The 22,261-nt window shown below is 41.9% G+C and overlaps 1 protein-coding gene across 3 annotated transcripts in view; it reads right to left on the minus strand.

Moving 5' to 3' along the window:
* zfhx3b (zinc finger homeobox 3b) overlaps positions 1-22,261 on the minus strand; it is a 311,598-nt gene that overhangs the window by 80,991 nt on the left and 208,346 nt on the right. For all 3 annotated transcript variants that reach the window (XM_016680891.1, XM_016680890.1, XM_007570444.2), the window contains 3 exons: positions 9,896-12,409; positions 9,155-9,734; positions 5,702-6,195 (listed from right to left, as the gene is read on the minus strand). In XM_016680891.1, the coding sequence (XP_016536377.1) occupies positions 5,702-6,195; positions 9,155-9,734; positions 9,896-12,373 (3,552 nt within the window). In that variant the 5' untranslated portion in view covers positions 12,374-12,409. The remainder of the gene's footprint in view (positions 1-5,701; positions 6,196-9,154; positions 9,735-9,895; positions 12,410-22,261) is intronic.

A 22,261-nucleotide genomic window follows, 5' to 3' on the forward strand; every position in this document is an offset into this window, starting at 1 on the left:
TTTTTTTTTTTTTTTTTTTTCTTGCACCTCTGCACGCCGACACTTTCAATCGCTGAAACAATTGAGAAGATACGGGCCAAAGAAATATTTACTGAGGAAAAACATCAGTTTTCCACAAGACATGAATTAGAGAAAGCCGCTTTTATGTAAAACTAAGAGGAATATGGTGGGATTTCACAAGCTGCATTTCTACATCATACATCACTCCTGATGTTGATAAAACTATCCACAGTTAGTGGCGCTTATCTCCGTCTTGAACTGCGATGATCTCAGTCGCACAAGTTAATATAACATTGCTCCCTATTCCTTTCCTTTCCTAAACACCAATCACCCCTTTGTGCTGATCACACTCCGATAGCAGGATCACCTGATTTCTTACACGTTAGCAGAGAGCAGAGTACTCTGGTACGTTTCCTCAAAGAAAGCAAAAAAATAAAAAATAAAAAAATACAAATTTAAAAGAATTTCAACTATTATAGCTTTTTAGAAGAACTGCTGAAATAATAGGAGCTTCATGGGAAAAGAACAGATTTCTGTGTGTGTGTGTGTGTGTGTGTCTTGTTTATTTTTGCTCACCATCTACGTGTTAGTCTCAGGAATAACCTCTGTTGGGCTTTTGTGTGGACAATTAACGCAACCAGCAACAACAGCTGTGTTACGGGTCAATCTCTGACCCCCTCCGTGGCCTTCCTGGGGAGTGGAAGCTTAAAAGGTTGTAAACTTCCTGCACCCCGCCAAACACAATGTCCTACCAGTCCTCCTTTACTTTTCCCTCTTTTCAACATACCTTGATTTTAAGATGTATGCCAGCCTTTTCTTGTTAAAGACCGAGCCTGGTTTGAGTGAGGATGCTGGCGTTCAATCCCCTGTAAAGCAACTACTGACACCCAACACAAGGAACCTCGTGTTAGAAGTAAACAATAAGGCTTGTTGTGCGTACGCTGCGTTTACCAATCTGTCTTTGCTGCTACGAGCTATTAAAACGATACATTTCATGATTCCTGTCAAATGTTAGCTTGCTTGTGAGCATGTGCCTGTCCGTCTCTTTGTGCGCATTCACACGCTTGTGCATGTGAAAGAAGAGAATGGGCTGTCTCCCAGGATGTGCAGCTCACGCTTTATTAGAGCAGTAGTACCAGTAAATCAGAGCTCGGCTCTTCCTGGAACTGCTACAACCTTTCCCACTGAGCACTATTACTGAACAATCATAGGCTAGCCATGATAATTAGTAAAGTATCTATCCGTCGAACCCTCCTGTAAACCCCCTCCATCGCCACCACCACTCCCCGCTTTCCACTCTTTCTCCTCTCTGTCCATCCATCCTCTTTCTACCCGTCATCTTGCAGGAATTTTGAGTGATTAAGACGAGGCTCTCCTTGGAGGATCACTCAGGACATCTCACAGTCGCTTATCTGCCACAGTTTTTTTTCCTGTGATGTTTGACAGAGTAACATCCGCTTCAACTCCACAGGTACATCTAAATAAATTTAAATATCACCGATTAATTGACTGAATCCGAAAAGTAGAACTCTTATATCAGAAGGATTTATTCTGTTGATTCTTATGATTATGTCTTGCTGCTGAGGAAAACAAAAATTCTGTTTTCTTAGAAGGATATTATTACACCAGTAAATGTGTAATAATACTTCTGCAGATTTCGGTACGGCCAGTTTGCTTTTCAATCAAGCACATGGGCACCTTGTTTATTTTTTTTTTTCACCTTTTTTTTTAATACAGTTAAATTTCACAAGGTCTTACTTCAAGGGGGATGTGTTTTAGACTTAATGCAAGTAACGTGACAGTGTAGCTCTTGTGTTGGATAAGCCTGTGCCTCTTGAAGACTCGACTCCAGATGCCGTCTGTGGCCTATGAGTCGCCCTAAATTTTTTGAATGGGCTTTGCATCACTGTCCATTCAGGGCTGTGCTTATCCCCATTTCTTACACATCTTTTTCTGAAACAGTTTTTTCTTCCACTTAACTTTTAGTATGTTCCCTGTCATCAATGCAGCGTCAGAGAGAAAATAGTGAGTAGCAAAATCTTGGAGGAAACCAAAAAAAATAAAAAAATAAAAAAATCAACTTCACAAATAAGTCATAGCAGCTTAAACAATATCACTATGCCAAATTCAATTTTTGAATCATGATGAGTCATATTCTTTTCAACCGAGCTTGTTTTAGGTAATTAAACTTGGAATACAACAATAGACTCTGTTTTCTTTTTGTTTTTGTTTTTTTTCAAACTTTACATAACTAGTATTATAAAAGGGCTTGGAGCCAATCTCATCACTCACGATCATTAAAATGTGAGATAATCGAGCCTCTCGTTCCACAGTGTGCTGAGAAGGATAATCAAGGAAACACTTAATGCATGTAACAACTAATCCTTTCATTTATGTTAAACCCTTCACTCCTCAATTATCATTTATAGGGATTATTTGACTTTGCAGAAGACTGACATGTCTTTAACTTTTACTTGCTTCATTTCGGTCATAACAAGAGATAAAACAACTGCAGGTAACTGCGAAAATTGTTCTCTCTGTTGATGGACAAATCGTAAGATGAAAAGTGACGCTTTTTGAGGGGATAAACGGTGGTTTTTGACTGAGCGCGTATGGCAAACGGAGGAAGGAGAAAATATTTTACAGTTAGGTGTGCTTAATAGAGCAGGACCAGGATACAGGAAGGGATGTCGGGACGTTCTCAGTTTAAGATTCCACGTTTGATAGTGACGGCACTTTCTCCCCATCTTTCCGTAGCCAACTGGCATCTGGAGTGGATTTTGTGCTAGCAGACACCAAGGAACATGATTACATTCGGCTAACTGTGCTCTAAACTGATTATGCATGTGCCAAGCTAATGGACTACATTTGCAAGAGGAAAAATAACATCCAATCAATCTCAATTACTGCCGATTGCACCGGCCCCCGAGACAACGAAGGTAGCCAGCAAACCCCACCTCCCCCCCTTGCTTCTCCCCTTTCTTCCAAACCTTCAGCGCAAGCTGAGGCCTACAGCTAGGCCTGGTTAGGCCCCATCCGCTCCCGCTTGTTAGAGCAACCAGGTTGTGAAAAAGGATTAGCCTGTCATTGTCACATATTATCATAAGGGATTATCCCTACACATGTGAAATATTATGTGAATGTCCAGCTGTGAAGCAGGTTTTTTTTTTTTTTTTTTTCCAGGATCAACGTCAAAGTTAAGCGACAAATATATTTTATTTGAGTTGTGCAAACCGAAGATGCTCATCTAAGGTTATCCTCACAGCAACATGACGTGGGTTTGAATTCAGGAGTGACCATTCTAGATCGATTCCCATCCCATTAAATCTCTTTGGGAAAATAAGAAGGTGAAAGAAAGACTTCAGATCACATGGCTCAGTAGACAGAACACGGTTCTCACAAAGAGTGCATTTCAATTGAGGAACACCGTTTAGAAAGCAGACAGATTCAGCCCGTGCTGTGTGGTGGTCCGGTGGTCAGGATAAGTTGCTGGATCATTCTGTGGCCTCCTAAAACATTCCGATACATGGGGTGGTGGGGGTGATATTTTTAGAAAGCCCTAATATGGGCCACATACCACAGACTCTGAAATTATCCCATCTAACTTAGCTCTCAGTTTAAACCTTCCTTTTTAATTCCAGTAATTACAGGCTCCAATTTATATGGAGCTGCACACACAAAGGCCTAGTTTAATGCAAACCAGTTTGATTTGGGTGAAGTGTCCCGAGCATGTCCCACATCTTACAGCATGTTTATGCTGAGTTGATGATTTATTTTATCCCTGTTTTGATTTTCTCTTTTTTTTTTTTCATCCATGAATAAACCAAGAGGCTTTTGCAGGCATTGGTGGGCAAGGCAGATTTTTGCCTGTCAGTATCTCAACCAGAACTGTAAATCTAAAGGAGTAAGAAAACTGAGCAACTGAAAAAACCTCACGACCATGTATTTGTCACATTGGTAAAGTCATAAACTACTGTAATGAATCTTGTCGACTCGTGCTCATCTTTGTTTCTGAGTTGTGTAGGGGATGAGGCAGAGCTTACATGAACTAACATTTTCTCTGGTTTATGGAGCAGGTGATTTCTGGACAAATGCACACAGTCTTAGTTGGAAAACCAATTGGTTTTAAGAAATATGGAGCATCTTAAGAGGCTTAAGTAAAAAAAAAAAAAAAAAAAAAAGATCATCCCTGGATGTGTTGTACATATTTAATCCCTCACAGCCTGACGTCTTGTGTGACATGTGTATTTCCTCTCCTAAAGCTTGTGTGAAGAAATATAGTAAAAGAAAAGAACACACAATTTCTTTAGATCGTTAGGGTCATAGCAAAGATATAGTTACAAGACAATAAGACGTTCCCTGTTCGACAAGAACAACGTTCTCCTCTGTAAAAGTGTGAGGATGAGAGACAACATGCCCGATTCTGTTAACTTGGATTCAAGGTCACACACGCATTATATTATAGGACAACTCAAAAAACCTCCCTGGTCCTCTGTAACAGATGCAACCGAAGCACTCTGTTTCACCTGCCTTTATAACAAAACCAAAAATTGATCTATTTATTCTTACTGTTATTTCAGTACAAAGACCCTTTGTCGAAAACATGTTTGTCATGCCACAGAGTCTGAGAGATCATTTGTAATGCTACCGGGCTTTTAAATTGATGAGATTTTTAAGCTCAGTTTTTCGTGTAATTAAAAGCCCATGCTCGAGGTAGCGAGCATGCCTTTCTTTCTCTCATCTTTAGATATTTCTTGCAACAGATAAAGTGCCGCAGGTGCAAAGGAATGCAATAATTGAAATAACATCCCAGTCTGTCATTAATCCAAACTGGTTAATGACAATAAGGAACTTCCTAAAAATGTATTCTATAGTTGTCGAAAGATGGTGCTTTCCTTGAGCATGTTGCCTAAGTTGACACCACATATGTGTTGCCAGTGCTTGTGTGTCTTGTGCATATGTGCAGCTATGCCAGTTTGGGTTAAGAGCAGACTCGCCAAAGCCGCAGACATACAGGATAGGCACCTAAGTGGAATCAGGCCTGTTAGATTTATGGCCATTTGTTCGGAGAGTGTTCATCCACTGGCTATTATGGAATGATTAGAGGAGAAGGTGAAGCTCCAAGTCCAACAAAAATCAATACGGCTGTCGAGAACAATTCAGCCCTTCCCGCTCAGAGGAGTATTAGCACCAAACCTCTGTCTCCTAACACTTCTTCATTCGTCTACCAAGTGATTTAGTCCTAAGCTTCCAAGCCAGCTTGTCCTGCCATGTTCTTCTCAGGGCACTAGTGGGGCCGGCTTCTGTATGACAGCTACACAACAAAGCTGTTATTCATGCCTCTAGAGAACAGCTGGCGGTGATGTCGGCAACACAAGAACATTTATTAAGTCTTGCTGAGGCAGATCAAGTTAGCATGGAGATTATTGAATAAGCGTTTTACCCTTTCTGCAAAACTGTATGATGTTCCGACTTCTCAAAAAGACAATAAAAACTGAAATGCATAACAGGGCCGTTATACTTTTCCCAGACATTTTTAAACTTATAGCAAATACGTTTTTCAGGACACATCCAGATTACCAAAATTGACCAATGTGTAAATCAACAAAAAAGTCCAAAAATAAAAAAAATCAACCGATAAACTTAGAAAAGAAAAGTCTGAGTGGCACGTGTGATTAAAAACAACTTAAGAACCACTAACCTTATACAGTTTGAGGCTGGCCTCATGGCGTGAATTGACAGTGTGCATCCTCAGCTTCTCCAGGCTGTTAGTGTAGTAGTCACAGGCATTGCACTTTAGGTGCACTGGATTGCCTATTGCCACACACTTCAGGCGCCATTCATTGCCTTTGCCCCCTTCTTTGATGTGGGCGACAAGCTGGTACTTCTGCACATGCTTGTCTGTTTTGCAATGCAGCTGGAAGTTGGCTTTAAGCTGAGTTGTGTAGTGGCACAACTTGCACTGATGCGAGTCTCCCACCACGGCACGCCACTCCTCCTCCGGCAGGCTGCGTTCGGCACCCATATGCATGCCTAGCACATCCAGGTTGTCAGTGGTGAAGCGATTGCATACAGCACACTGAAAGAGCTTGAGGGAGGGATCTGTGGTCTGTGATAGACTTTCTCCAAGAGTCATCAGTTCCTCAGACACCAGCTGCCCGCCGCCAAGACGCACATCCATTGGGATTTCCCCACCTACAGGAAAGAGCAAAAAGAAAATGAAGTAAAGTCTAGCTGGACTGTTACACTGATTGCTAACACATTGTGATCATTGCAGAAGTGTTTATATACACTGTAGAAAAAACAAATAACCTTTCTTTTTTTTATTTTCACTATTTGACGTTATATTATGATTTGGGTTTTTGTTCATGTGTTGCTCCATTATATAACTTTCTTTCTCGATGATGTCATCTAGTTCGTCAAGAGCACAAGTCTCTCTCACGCCACCAAATCAATTATGCTGCCAACCCATGTGCTTCAAAGTTTTGATGCGACTCCATGGCTTGCAAAAGCAGAAATGTTCATTGGGGCCAAACACTTTAATTTTAGGACAAGACACGTCTTTGGCATTAAGGTTTTAGGTCCTGAATACATTTACAAACTTTAATCTGTCATGAACAAAGGAGTAAGAAAGAACCTGCCCTCTTTCTGAATGATCTGATGGCCGGACATTCCAGTGTAGTTAATGTTTGCATGTCATTGTTGGAACTGATGAACATGCCACTTTCTGGCATCTGGATTGACCGACGGGTAGCGTCGTATCAATTGTACCCAGGGACGAGACAGAACCGGAGGCCTACAGTTCTCATCCTGATCTGTCTTTGCTGATTTCTTTAGATTTTCCAAAGATGAGGCACAAAGAAAAACCAAACCATGACCTCATCATCTGAGCTTTCACAAACGGTTTTAAAAGCATTGTAATTTTAGTGCATGTGGATTTACGACTTTGAAGAAAGTAATAAAACATCCTCGATAATGCTATGTCTGTCATGTATTTAGCTAATAGAAAATTTGTGGTACTCTTACCTGACCCGAAACAGGAAATCTTAGGAAAACAAAAGGTTTATGTGTGTGTTTTTATAGCCCTCATGTAAACACCTTGTGTCAATTATTCAATTAAATGTTACAATTTAAACAACATGCAAGGTTTTTTTTGGGGTGGGGGTTTTGTTATCCTAACAGAATGAATGTCTCTAGTTCCAGTGTTAGGATAGGTGCCCTGCCACCAACAATATAAATCATGCCCCAACTTTAAAAACAAATAATTATAAAATCCAAATCAGGCATGTTTAAAAACAGAAAGTTTGCCAAAAAAACTGCTGTTCTAAACAAATATTTAAAACACATTAAAACACTTACATAAAACAGAGCAGAGGCAATAAAAAGAGCATGTCAACTCACAATGGGCCAAAAAGAAATTAGGTAAGAGGTGACACTTTTGCCTTTATTTGCTGTTCTTTAATCTTTCACTGCCCAGACTGAGCATGCAGGCCTGACCTAGCCTGGCTTTACACTAAATTAATACCAGCAGCTCCTTTTTATTTTTTGCTGCAAAAGGCAGGCTGTTACCTGGGCTTTTATAGCCAAGAGAGAGAGACCTTTGAGAAGTCCTCTGAAATCACTTGCAGACCCAGTCATAGCTGCTTATACTCACTAACAGATGCACCGACATGCTGACACAGTATGCTAGTACTGTTCTGCATCTCATGCCTCCCCTTCCTTTGTGACTTCATGCTTCATACCTAGATGGATTTATTGATTTGCTATAGATATGTACCGTGGATCAGTGAATTTGGTTGTAGATCATTTGTTCATGGTATTGATGGAAAGTTGTGCAACTATTTCCATACTGTTTTTTACTATTATTATAAAAGCAGAAAGAAATACACATTATGTCAACCAATCTGCTTTTATGTAACAATAATACATTGTTGTTTTTTCACTGTAAATAGTCATGCTCAGTTGACAAGACTGATCCTAAATGCAAAACTGAGCTGCTGTTTGTTTCAGCACTCTCTCCTCCCTTGGGGAACTCCTCCCGACCGATCAGCTGATCAAAAGTGTCATTGTCCGACTGCACAGAGCTTGAGATGTTTATATATATATATATATATATATATATATATATATATATATATCACTGCTTCACTCTACAGATTATACCACAAGTTACCACTCTCCCAACCTCATTCTTTATTTCTGAAAATAAAGAATGAGGTACAACAAGTGAGTATTGGAACTGATTGCCGCCACAGCTTTTAGTGTTATGCTCAACACTAAAAATCTTCAGCAATCCAAAGAGAGAGCAAGAAACAATAAATATCATCCGTTTCTGCTCTGAGATGCCATTAGATAATAAATTCTCTTAGGATTTACGTACGTGTCAAATAATATTAAAGTAGAGTAGTTTGTTCATAGATTTATTGGGGAACATTATCCAACATTCCAAAATGTTGCTCATCTGAGCTCCTATTCAGAGGAGTTTGAGTGACCTGTCAGCCTCCTTCCCTGCTTCCCAGCACTATAGCTGTATGCAAAAGGTAAGATTCTAACAACTTGGAAATACTTCACACAACCCCACCTTAGAAAAACTGAAAGATCCATTTTAAAGGACATGGGGGTGGGGGGGCGACTAAATTAATGGAACTATTGTATCAGCTTGTGTGGAAGCAGGGGTAATGGTCAGAAATCCTGCGGGACCCAATGGTGGTAGAACACAGACACTGCAGGAACAGAAAGTAATAGTTTGAAATCCACCAGGAGGAAGTAAAACTGGGATTAAAGAAATGTCCTGCGCAGGGGCAGCATATGAGACATTAACTCACCGAGACTATGAAAGGTAGAAGAATCAATTATTTTTAGAGTCTTTGTATCACATGATACACATTTTGCTTCACATTAAATGGCCATATGAACGGTAGAAGCACAATTGAAAGCATAAATAACCAACATTTGCAATTATCAGTCCTGTATATCTAGCTGAAAAGGCGGGAGGGACATATGGTCTTGTCTTTCTCCTGATTGTGCCAAGACATTTGCCAAGATGTTTTCCCACAACATGTGCACAACGATTAATGGAAATAACATTTCGCTGTGAGTGTTGGGAAACTACGATTGTTTTTTTTAAAATCTAGAGAGGCAAGATGTGACTCACCGAGTGCAGGCGCCAAGGTAGCCATGCTGGGATCCAGATGAAAACTCCCCATCAGGAACTGGGCTTCTGGTCCAGCTGGATCTATCTTAAGGCCTGGTGGAAGGCTCATGTTCTGGGTCAGGTAATATTGGTAAAGCTCAGCCTCAGACGGAGACGGCATGGCTCCTAAGCCAAGTCGCCCATGCTGCATCTGAGTCACGTTTTGTTGAAGAAGCATCATGTTGTGCATGTGCTTTTCACTGGTCATGTGGATGCGTAGATTCCGCGCAACGTTGGTTTCGTAGTCACAAACTTCACACCGCCAGGTGGGTTTGCTCTTCGGCTTGGTTGGTGAGGGGGCTCCACACGGCACAGACATGTGAGTGGATGACTGCGTCGGATGATGGTGTGGAGTATGATGGCTGCTGGCCTGGGTCACTGAAGGTACAGCCACCACTCCACCTGGGGTATGTCCAAAGACCTGCTCCTGTGCAGAGCCAATAGAGCCTCCATTCTGCAGCGTCTGCATGTTGTTTAAGTGCTTATCCGATTGCATGTGGATACTTAAGTTGCCCTTTGTCGTAGTGGAATAGTTACACACCTGAAGAACAAATAATATTTTCTCTTTAAGTGTAATAATGCTATAGACACAATTCTTGGCTAAAATTGTACATTATTTTAATTTATCCATCGAAATTAACAAAACTAAAAAGCATATGCAACTCTTAAAAAGGAGCATTAGCACCTTTTTTGTGTTCTTACCTCACACCGGAAGGGCTTGTATCCACAGGTATAACTTTCACCACGAGCCAAACGAGGGTGACTCTGACCACTGCTGCAATACACACAGGAGCCTCCAGAGTCTGGGTGTTTCTCTTTCATATGGGCCTCCAATGTCTGCTGGTACTTATAATGCCAATTGCATTTGGGACACTTTAGTGTCTTGCATGAGTTGCGCGAATGCATCATGGTCATATGACCCCCTAAAGAACGTGACGACCCCAGAACGGTATCACATTTGGGACACTCTACTCCGCTTCCTCCACTCCCACCTGGGCCATGGTTCTGTGAACACTCCCCCATCCCTGTGATGTCACAAGAAACCCCTGGGAGGGAGAGGGAGTGACCATGAGATGAGGGATGGAGGTGATGATGATGGTGGTGTATATGGTGATGATGCAGAAGGGCTCCATTTTCATCCTCTCCTTCTGCTGGGCAATCATTTGGTTCTGGAGCTGTGGCACTATCTCGATTGGCACTTTCATCAGCAGCAGCATTGGTGGACAGAGGTGAGGACGAAGTGCCAGCAGTGTCATCCTCGCTCCTTCTGACGGCAGCTGCCGCTATTGCCATGGGAACTGTTGGTCCCTGGCAGTTAAAGCTCAGAGGGAGCTCTGATGTCCTCCCTCCACCATCTGCAGCTGAAGCCTCTTCCTTGACAGAGGAGGAAATGGAAGCAAGGGCTTTGCTGTTGAGCGTGGAACCGACTGCAGAGGTGCAGGCAGAAGGCTGGAGAGTGCTACTAGGCAATAATAAAGGAGATTTGGAATTGCTTTGGTTTGAGACAGCTGGTTCCCCGACCTCACTCCCACCGCTGCTACTGTTACCACCACAGGCCACTGCAGTGCTTTCTGCCTCCACCTCATCTTCCTCTTCCCCTAACAATAGTTCATCCTCTTCTTCTGAGCCCCCCAACTGGTTGGATAGCTGCACATTGCTTTCATGTCCCTCAGTTCTCACATCTTCTCCCTTGTATGCCAACTCTTTCCCCACGGGCTCCTCTATTCTCCCTCCCTGTTTGGGCAGAGCACTGGAGTCTTTGGCAGAGCCAGGAGAAGAGGTAAGAGTAGATGCTTTGGAAACACTTAGTCCACCTATAGAAAGGACTGAATCAAGTGGTGTTTGTTGCTGCTGCTGTTGTTGAAGGCCAGAGTCAGAGTCTTTGTTCAGGAGGGTCTCACTGCCCCCACTGCTGTTTCCAGGCTCCAGATGAACACCACTAAATGTACCATAGAAGCTCTGTCCAGAGTTAATGGGTAGCAAGGTAGGTGGCAGAGGACTGCTCCTATTTTTTGGTTCCAGGAAGCTAATAAGGGGCTCCTTGTCCTTCCCAATGCCCTGGATGATGGCAGAGGCATGCTTGTCCCCTAACAGCTGCCGTTCATCTTCACACAGTGTCATGCGGTGATCATGGACAGCATGAGTGGCAAAGGAACGAGCATAGCCAAAGGACAACTTGCAGAGAAAACACATTAGAATGGGCTTACCCTTTCCATAAAGGGCTAGCCCATCAAATTTGGAAAAATCCACATTATTGGGAACATCTTTGGATACGCAGGACTTCTTGGCAGACCCATCGCTGTTCAGGTAATCCTTGTTGCTTTTGTGCCGCACATCGAAGACACGAAAACTGTGCAGGACAGGGCTGAGGCCTGCCATTGATGAGGTATTGGGAAAACCTTGGTCCGAGTTACCAAACCACTTCCCAAAAGACGATGCTATGTGGAAAGTGTTGATGATCTGTGGGTAGACTGAGGATGAAACCCCAGCAGGTTCTCCCGGTTTTCCCCCACTTGTGACAGAGTTTGTAGAAAGCATGCCAGGTACCATACTTCCACTACTTTGGATCAATTGACTGAGGCTCTCCACAATGTATGCTGAGCCATCTGGCTGGTAGACTATCTCTCCAGTCAGGTTTTCCACATCACTACTCTCCTCTTCCTCTTCCTCCTCTCCTTCTTCACTCCCACTCTCAGGTGGTCCCTGCTGTTGTATGGGCTGATGTCGCAAAAGAGTGGGCATACCTCCTCCCCCTGAAGTTATCGGCACTCCAGGAAAGGGCTGAAGACTTGGAAAACAGCTGTCAATCTCCATTTCATCCAAGTCCTCCGATTCTTCCTCCTCACAGCTCACTCCCTCCTGCACCACTTCTTCAAGACCCTCTCTCCTGGAATGCAGCTGGCCAATGGCAGAGCTATCACGGTGAGCCTGGGGTAATGTCTGTTTTGGCTGCGGCTGCTGTGACTGTAGGTCTCTCACCCCGTCATGAGGGGCAATGGAGTTCAGGGGCTGAGAAGGGTACGACCCAGAGAGGGACAGGGCATCCAGAGAAGGGGCCTGGTTGGTGCAAGTGACCTGTGAGCTTGAGTGATCGTTCCAGGGCTGTGGTGGTTGCTGCTGTTGGGAGGAGCTGAGCCCATCCTCTGTCCCAGAAACCACGGGAGACTCACAGCTGTCCATGCTGATGCCTACATGAGGCGTTCATCGCATCCAGGCCTGCAAAGACACATATAAGAGGTTAATAAATTGTAAATATGGTACACATTTGCATGTCAAAGCTAGAAACAAATGTCCATATTTTAAGCACAATTACTGTCTCAATTGAGAAAAAACAAACAAACATAGAAATGTAAAATCTATGCACAGAACCCGTAAAAGAAAAGAATATCAAAAGCATGGCACATTAAACAAGAGCCAAAACTCTGAGATATAATTGGAAAGCTGACACCCTACTCATTACGCTAGATTAGGCACTTAAACACAATACCTGAGACAAGCACTAATAAGCCATCCACGATTCATCTTCCTGCCATATCACAAAAGCACCATCTTTTATCTTCACCTTCCAAACAACACCCTTAATCTTATATTCTGCAAATCCTACATCCGTTTTTAATTAACTTGCAGTCAAACTAACTTAATAGATCAAATAGATTCCTTGTGAGATAATTAGACACTGAGAAGCCACCCATCAGCACATCACACATTTACATAACTTGTAGAAAAGGTGAAAATGTGTTTAAAAAAATTGTTAGCAGTATTACAATTATTACTCCAACTAGAGTTGCAGTAAAAAAGGACAAAAAATATAAATCATGTGTATTATTGGGATAGGAATGCCTAAACTAACAACAGCAATAAAAGGCTGGATTTTTTTTTTTTTTTGGAGCTCAAAATACATAAGATGGGTTGGGACTTCACTGCAGCTGTGTTTAGATCTTGCATCCAATAACCTCTGAGCTTAGCCTGGTTTCAAACACTCCAGCCATCATCCGCCTCTGAAATAATAAATGGGAGCTGAGCTTTCGGGAGCCGGCCATGCCCCGAGCATCTGAGAGGCCCAACACAGGCTGCAATTTAGAGCGCAGAAGAGATAAAATGATAACACAAGATACTGCTGAGCTAATAATTTTATTAAAGGGATGCAGCCAACATTGATTAAAGGGGGCAATCGGGCTGAAGCCAATAACTCTGGGCTGCCCTTTAACCCACCAGTGCTGAATATTACATGAGTAAAGTTTCCCGGCACCAAGCTCACTGCCATGTCTCGGTTGATTAGCAAATTCAGTGCTTGCACTTGATTTATTTACTTATTTACTTAGAGATGCAAATTTCAGCTGTGATCAGAATAAAGTCTACCCCCACAGCCTAACACATTAACCACTGAGCAAGAGGAGAGATTGATAATGTCTGTCTGCCTATTCATGAATGTCTGATGAAAAGTACCCCTTGTGCAAAGTACCTCTTCAACCTATAATCTCCCACTACAAAAATAATGCGCAGCTATTTTAAAGATGTTAATTTGTGTTAAGGCTTCATTATTAACTGTAAGAGATCAGAAACTAAACTATATTAAGCAACACAAATCCAAGTAAGACATAATAAAGGAAGGGCAGTGGAAGAAAATTAAAAAAGAAACTGACAAATAAACGTTGGAAATGTGCACGCATTTATCAAAGGATGTACAAGCTGTTAGATTTTTAATGCTGAATGAACTAACCCTTAACTTTGAGCTAGTTTGCATATAATTTGATGAGATATTGAAGATGGTAGACTTGCTGGCTTATTAACAAGATTGCTTTATACAACCAGACATGATTTAAAGATGGCTGCCATATTGAGTGAGGGGATACTAGCCCTACTGGTCTGTATTTATTATCTGCTCCATTAATAAGAGGCTATGAGCTCAACGGCCATTTCACACAAATGGACAGACGGCTGAGGAGTGGAAGAAGAAAAAAAAAAAAAAAGAAAGAAAAGCCACTTCAAGCCGAGTGATTCTTCAAGCTAAAAGCAAGAGGATAAACTGTGCAAAATTAAGTGGAAAAAGGACAGAAATGAGAGTTGTCTGAAAGAAATGTCTGACAGGAAAATATTCCCACGTCAAAAAGGGGAGTATTTCATGCTTTTTTTTTTTATCATTTATTAACCCTTTCCTTCACGTTCCAGTTGTTGCTACGACGGAGAAGTTTGCACAAATGCACGATTAGCAGTTAAGACTGCTGCTCAACAGTGACCTGCTTTTGGCCTTGATGAGTGTGAACAAGCCGAGTACAGTGTGGGCTACTGTACTGAGAGCGTGTAGCCCTCAGTTCCCATTACATATCTAAGATACCACAAGCAATTAGCAGTAGTCAGGGCAACACAATGACTCTTGATCAGAGGTGAAGCTCTCAGCTAGCTTGGTGTGCCCACTGCTTACAGAAAACAGGATTGCCCTTTAAAATCAAGATGGTGTAATTCAATAACCTACAGTGGTTACAGATGAGCAATGGGATTGTCTGGAGTCGGAAAGTCGCAGATGGGCCCAACTGATATAAAACTGTTTGTCTCTTGGATGTCTGCCTGGCTCAGTGACACCTGTTTAAAGCAGGAAAAGCTTTAATCTCTGGGAGGCACTAAACAAGTACAGGAGACAGACACAGAGACGCAGTCGAAGTAGAGGGGAAGTGGAGGAGGCTGGAGTCTCTGAGTGCTGACTATGTTAATAACCACAAATCAAAATGAAGGAGGAGCCCGCTGAAGGTGACTACAACCAGGCATTATTATGGACAGATATACAGTATCATGTCATATCCAGAAATAAAACAATTCTTTTTTGCATGCTGGCAGCACAACAAGTGATTAAGTCATGGCCCCTGCAGCCTGGGTTGCATTGTAGTTCTAAATGTGGGCCCGCTAAGTTCACAATAAGCAGGCTGTGTGCAGCCAAAACAAGCTTTAGCTGACAATATGAGATAATCACAAGGAAGAAAAGGCTGGATTCCTAAGCTGATCTAAAAGGGAGTGTGCCAGACAGTAGAAATCACCCTCTAGTGCCACCTTCCTTCAAAGACACTTGCCAGAATTGTTTTGCTTTCTTCTTCTCATGAAAAAAAGACATTATTCCACAACCTCTGAGTAATAACAGGAAACGCTTTAATCTCTTTTTAAATCAGCTTCTGATCTTATGAGCAACGCCACAATTTGGATGTCATTTGGTTGTTTTAGTTAGTTAGATCTAAGTTGCAGGTCTTTTCATTTGGCGTGATTTACCATGCAGGGTAAGCATTTAAGGCCAAGGAACCATTTGATTATAAGCACGGCTGATGACTTGCTTTGAAGCCTTGTTAGTGCCTCCAGAGTACCACTGTTTTCTAGGGGGTCCTGAGAGAATAAGCGCTCACACACAGTGCAAAAATTATAGGTAGGACAGAGACCAAACCTTCTATCCAAATATACGTCAGCAATGAGAGACCTCCTGTTTGAAACGGAAAAGACAGAGCTACTTAATATGCCTCAAGGACCACTAACGATACAGGAGATCTGATTCTCAACTGCTCCTCAGTGATGTAGCTTGTCTTTGTCTAGTCTCTGAGCCATCACAGAGCCAGGCCAGCCACCGCAGGGTAAGGGGCGCTTATTGAAAAATCAATGGCGTGAACGCTAAGCAAGTTACAGGAAGATGTGGGAAGGAAGGATTCTTATTGATAAAGCAGGGGAAGGCTTTTGATGTTGCACCAGGGACATGCTCATTGACGAGGGAACCATTGTAGTCCTCGGGCAGAGAGAAGCCTGGGTTTATCTCCCAGGTTTGTTCCACTTAATCACCAATAAAGGCATGCATTCACTTTAACGTTAGCTTAGTGAATCCTTGCTTCAACACAGCACTCTAACAGTGAGGGAAATGTAAATGTGTTGCACTAGGATTTATGTGCCCTGCCAAAGTTATTTGCTGAATCAACTCATTAAGAAAGAAATCTTAATAACTCGCCAGACTAAAGTTTAAAAGAAAAAAGAAAGAAAGAAATGTATCCGTGAAATGAATAACTGTAACATTCAAATAGGATAAAATATCAAACAGGCAAATATTTTACTGAAAAATGCCAATCAAGAAGAGAATACAGTGTTTCACCAAGTCACTTTAAGAGCAATAGGTCAGAAATAAATAAATAAATAAATAAATAAATAAAATTACTACAAATATTACAAAACATGACTAAAATATGTTAGCAGTTCTTTTTCTCTTTTCCCCCAAAATTGTAATTGTGACAACTGCTCATCCACACGGTGCTGTTAATTGTGTTTTGTAAATGCGCAGCCTTTTCTTCCACTAATGCAGACATAAGGATGCTCTAACTGCAGGAGGTAAAAAGTCACCTCAGGTCGATGGCACTCAGCCTGTAAACAGGGCTTCCCGTAAAATCAATGATGTTCAGTGGGAGCTATCAGTCTGTGAAACAGAAATAGCCAGCGCTGTGTCGAGTCTGAGGCATGGAGGAACAGTCATGTGTGTTTACAGCAGAGAGTGCATGTGCAGGAGGCTCTTCCCTGGCACGTCTGGGAAAATTTCTCAAGTACGTCTGAATCGAGGCATGTAGTTCACCGTCACGCTTGTTGGTAGCTAGTGTGTTTTAAACAAAATATAAAGTATTAACTCAGTTTAACCAGACTAAATGTACTTCAACATCTCTCAATTTCGGTAGGAATTTGAAAAATAAATGTACTTGTTGCACAAAATCAATGGCCCTGAAGCAGAATCTGCAAAATTATTTTTACCCTTTGCACAACTCTGTCGCATTTGTGCAAATCCATTCAATACTGCAAATGGAAATGGAAAAAAAAAATAAAAAATGGAAAAAGTTACATAAGAGACCAAAGCAGTAAAATCTGAGCTGAACAAGGTGGTGGCATTCAGTGATAGAGGCAGGTTTGAGTCAAACTGAAGAAAAGACTGATGCTGCGTCAGAGTTCGTCCGGCTTCCCAAGGTGTGATGGAAACAGCGCGCTGGTGTAATTAGAAGTAGTTAATTAGCTGAGGGTTAATTACTGGGTTCTGCAGAGCGATGGTGAAAGACCTGGTGGGGTGGCAAAGCAAAGAGAGAAGCTGTGAACGCACAGCAGGAAGCTCCCAGTCTCCCACCAATTAGCAAACAGGGAGAGGGGGTTGCAGTGTTCTGGTGCACTTCAAGAACAAATATGAAAACCGCTCATACAGGAAAAGAAATGAAACAAGAGCAGGCAAAAAGTGTCATGCGGTGATCATGGACAGCATGAGTGGCAAAAGACTGTCTGGGGTAAAAACGTCAGTAAATCACAGCAAAACTTTCCATTTTTTTTAACACTTATGTATTTGAAAAAAAAAAGGCAGAAAAACTTACAAGGAGATTCTACAAAGGCATCTTCTTACCACTTTCCATTCATAAAGATTGCACTGTTATTTTTCTCCTGTGTCTCATGTGGTTTGCTTAGAAAGCTTTGTAATTTATAAGCGCATAAATTATCCTTGAAATTACGATATTGATGTAAAATCAGAGAAGGGCTATTGGGCACAAACTAATGTTCACCCCCAGGCAACCCCATGCGCAGTGCACTGGTTGACATCCACACACAGTGGGGCGGCTGTAAAATTGCAAGATAGAGTGGGAGAGATTTTCAAATACTCATCAGATTGGTTAGATACACATCCTCCATTTCGGCTCAATTTTAGACCAACAGACATGGGTGTTGAGTGATTTGAAACGGTTTGACATGGAGCTTCACATCCTTTAGCACGGACCTCTGACTTTCTCACAGAGCGGAATCCAGTAAGGCTGAGAGGAAAGTCGTGCTCTGTGCCTTTATCTTTCAGGAGCTAATCTTTAATTCTTTGGGATTCCTCTGAATTTAAAAAAAAAAAAAAAAATCTTCTAAAAGCGAAATGTGTACTGCTGGGTTCTGCGTGTCTGCAAATAAAAAGGAAAGGAAGATGTAAGATTAGATTGAGATATGGCGCTAGACACAAAGCCGGGAAGCCAAAGATACATGTCCAGTGAAAGGTCACAGACAAGGGGAAAATGTGCTGATCAAATTCTTGGAGCCCCAGGTCCTTCGTTTCTACTAATTATCAGATCTGCCGCTATTTATAAATGCGGGAAGCAGACGTTCTCTCTGGAGAGGATGGAAGTGAAATCTGCAAACTACAGTGCTTTCAGGGTGCCCGTGTTTGCACACAGTTAATTTCATTCTTTTATTTATTTATTTATTTTTTTTTTGGGGGGAGTTGAAACCGAGTGACGGTTGGGGGTGTCGTTGTAGACCGTGGACAGAATATTGTGCACAGGAGCAGCTGATCAAGTTCAAGTAATCCACCGTCCTGTTTTCAGAGGCGGGGAAACTCGTTTGAGTCACTGTTGGAAAACACAAAATTGAGAACAGTCGACAAAGAGCAACCATATTAACAACCGTACAGGAGCACATACACACACTGTTCGGCAGCGCATCAGCTTAGGCAAGGCAACCACAAACACAGTTGTTAAGATGATCAATACCATTGAAATATTAAACCTTAAGAAGCCACAATATTGATTCAGAGCCTAGTGATAAAATGGTTTATTATCACAATTGTAAGGCTTTATGTAAATGTTTTAGAGGGTCTTTCAAGCTGCCCGTCCGCTGTGGCTTCATCTGAATCCCAGCACCACACAGACATCTCACTGCTCTCCTTTACTGCCTTGTCACCCAAAAAAAAAAAAACTTGAGAGACTGGGGTGAACAGGAAGACGTCATTACCATCGCCTCTACATTTTTTATGAATCGATGAAACGGTTTAGCATACGGAGTACAAAACAACAAAAAAGGGGAGAAGAGGGACCCTTCAAATCCCCTACCATGAACCAAGGAACAATCTCAGCCTTCTGAAAATGTTTCTAAAGAATTACAAGCGGCCCCTCTACATTAAAGGGAGAACATGGGCTGTTTGTGAAAATCATGCCCCGACAGATAGAATGGGGACATGGATGACATGTCTATAATGCTAAGCGTTACTGTGCAATCTGGAAAACAAATACCTTAGTAATGACCCAGTCCTGCACCTGGAAAAACACAGGCTTCACAGGCACCTGGAATTAGGCAAATATCCACTTGTGGGGCTTCTTAAAGGGGCAGAAACAAAAGCGCAACAATTTTTTATTTTTTTTGTTGTTGTTGTTGTTGTTTGTTTGTTTTTTTCGAACAAAGACATGCAAAGTGACCGGGAAAGAAAGCATGTAATTTCTGCGAGAACTCAAAACATAAGTAAAAATAAAATCACATATGTTGTGCGACATAAACATCAGCATTTAGCAGGCTGAGCTGGCACACACCGCCGGACTACGAGGAGCGAGTTAGATCAGACAGAAAGTCAGAGAGTTAGGGGCAGTGTTCGGTTAAGTGTGCAAACCTGAGTAGAGTGATAAGATCCCTTTTAGAAGGCATGTGAAGGCCAAATGACCAGGAAACCTGAGTAATGTGGGTGAAAGCGTTCTGGAGTGAGAGGAGCGAGGAGGGGAGTCATGCAGTGTTATGTGTGGAAAATGGAAACTCACTATCTCTTTTACGCACCTCTTACTGAGGAGCAGCGCAGTCCGATCCACATAAGCTTGTGTGGGGATATACCATATCATGTGAGTGAGCACATATCCAGACACAGACACACACACACACACAGACACACACACACGCACAGACACCAATGACACACATGCACATAAAGCATAGATTAGAGTGTCCCAGTGAAACCATTCTGTGGAAATTATTTTGCTGCAGAAAAAAAAAACAAAAAAAAAACATGAAAGTCTAATTCTAGAGTAGGATATCCTGGATAAATAATTAGAGGGTTGCTTTAAAGACCTTGTTCAGCTAAACCGTTCACTCTCCACTTCACATTTGCTAAAGTCATTAATGACAAAGACTTAAAAAGGAAAAGCAAAACTCTTTCTGCTGCACAGATTCTTTTTTTGTAATATCAAGGCTGGTCCAAATTCCCCTCTGCCTTGAAGAGGCCCTTATCCTGGGAAAGGACTGCTCCTGTTTCAAACAATAAACCTCGGTGGGAAATGTTTGCCTCTGCCTCCTTCCTCTGCTCAACTTTAAAAATGTCCATCCTAGGAACGATTATTTATCTTATGTAAGAGAAATTACATATCGTGACTGCAAATGGATAAAACACACAGGAGAAATATGATACGATGTGAACTTTGACAATGCCTGGCAAAAGTATCCGTACCCGTTAAGCCTGTTTGCGTTTTGTCACGTTTACAAAGTCTTAATAAATTGTTGTGGGTTTTTATGGTCACACCGTCACAAAGTAGTTCATATGGGTTGCTAGAAAATGAATATGAGCTTTGCGCCTCTCAAATTTGTACTCATTTATTTGCTAAATAGTTCAAGCTCAGTCAGATGGGACGGTGAAGATCTATAAAAGATCATTTTTACGTCTCGACAAGTTCTCAACTGGATTTAGGTCTGCATATGCAACACGATGCTGCCACTAATGTGTTTCACTGTCACCCAGGGAAATATATATATATATACATATATATATATAGTGTTAGTTTTTTTTAGGGCAACAGGGCAATAAGGGTAATAACAATGCTGTGTAAAAAAAAAAAAGGTTGAAAGCCACTTTACAATATATTATGGTCAACTAAATAAAAGCCTTACGTTCTGTGAGTATAACATGACACAAAGGTGAAAAATATATAAATGCACATATAACAGACAAAACTAAGGTCTGCTAAAACGATATTGGATGACTAAAGCCACTGACTTCTCATAGAAAGCCAATGTTGTGTCAAACAGGGACACATTTCCTGAGTGAGTGCTCTACTTAAGCCACTTCATTCATTATCTACTCAAAACAGCACACGATTAATGCAAAACTGTCACAGAACTTAGGTACAAAATTCTACACAACAGCATAAACTCTGAATTTAATATCATTGAATATTTTTTTGTTGTTTAACAGAAGATAAACAGACAAGATTTTATTGCATGAGACATGTGTGATCTTCATACCGGCGGTTTTGTAAACTCTGTACTCATAAATCAGCTTTTGACGCAATCGTCATCCTAAAAGGAGGACAGGGCTTGCCTTACAGTTTACAAGGAAGGATTCCAAGGCAAACGTTGGAAGGTAAATCAAATTCCTTCAGAGCAAAGCTGGGATGAGGAACAGTCAACAGTGGAAAGGGGAAGGAAAACAAAGGAAAAACAACTTGTTAAGTGTATAACAAGGTGGCCTGGAGGGCAATGCTGAAAGACACCTCAGCACTTGACTCTGAAGTGTGTAAGAAACATCAAACAGGATTTCTGTAGCAAAGCTGAGCACTGACAAAGCAGACCATAGTGCACAGATACCCTTGTGTGAAGAGAAGCACTGCTGCTGTCAGGAACACACAGGAAAATGTGATTAAAAGGCTGCACTTTTCACTTTATTACGCCTATGTGTTCATAAACACTGAGTCTGAGGCACGGGGAGAGCTGAGGCTGTTGTCAGATTTCACAACAGAAAAAGGTTACCCGTAATGAAAACGAAGGTGAGGACAGTTAATGCATTCCAGGCAAACTGCAGCTCTCTCTCTCTCTCTATGGTTACAAGGTGCTTGAATCTGTGGTGCAAGCAAACATTAAGTTCTGGTGAGGATGGGCCTCGCATTAAACTTTGGCACGAAGGCATTTTACGCTCAAGCATACACACACAAAAGAAGAAGAAGATAAAGAAAACATTGACATCTCTTTTAAAGGGAGTACAACACCAGTGCCAAACAAGAGCAAGGGAGAGGCAAAATCCGAAGGGGATATTTTGAGAGTTGCGGAGTGTGTTAATAAGTTCCTTTTCTTCCTCTCCTCTCCCAGCTGGGTCTGAGTGTTGTGACAGTGGCGTGGAGCTATATTTGAGAAAGACCAGCCTGCTGTCCCACCATCTCTGCTGCGCACACACTGCAGCCCTTGTTCGTCTGCTTTAATGAAAAGGCCACATGCCTCCTCTCATCCTCGAGTTGCTTACACGCTGTAACACCTGGTAGATATAAATCAGCCCTAGTGAGCTGTATTTGGGAAGTGAGGCAT

Source organism: Poecilia formosa, unplaced genomic scaffold (genome assembly GCF_000485575.1).
Source record: "Poecilia formosa unplaced genomic scaffold, Poecilia_formosa-5.1.2 Scaffold261, whole genome shotgun sequence".
NCBI lineage: Eukaryota > Metazoa > Chordata > Actinopteri > Cyprinodontiformes > Poeciliidae > Poecilia > Poecilia formosa.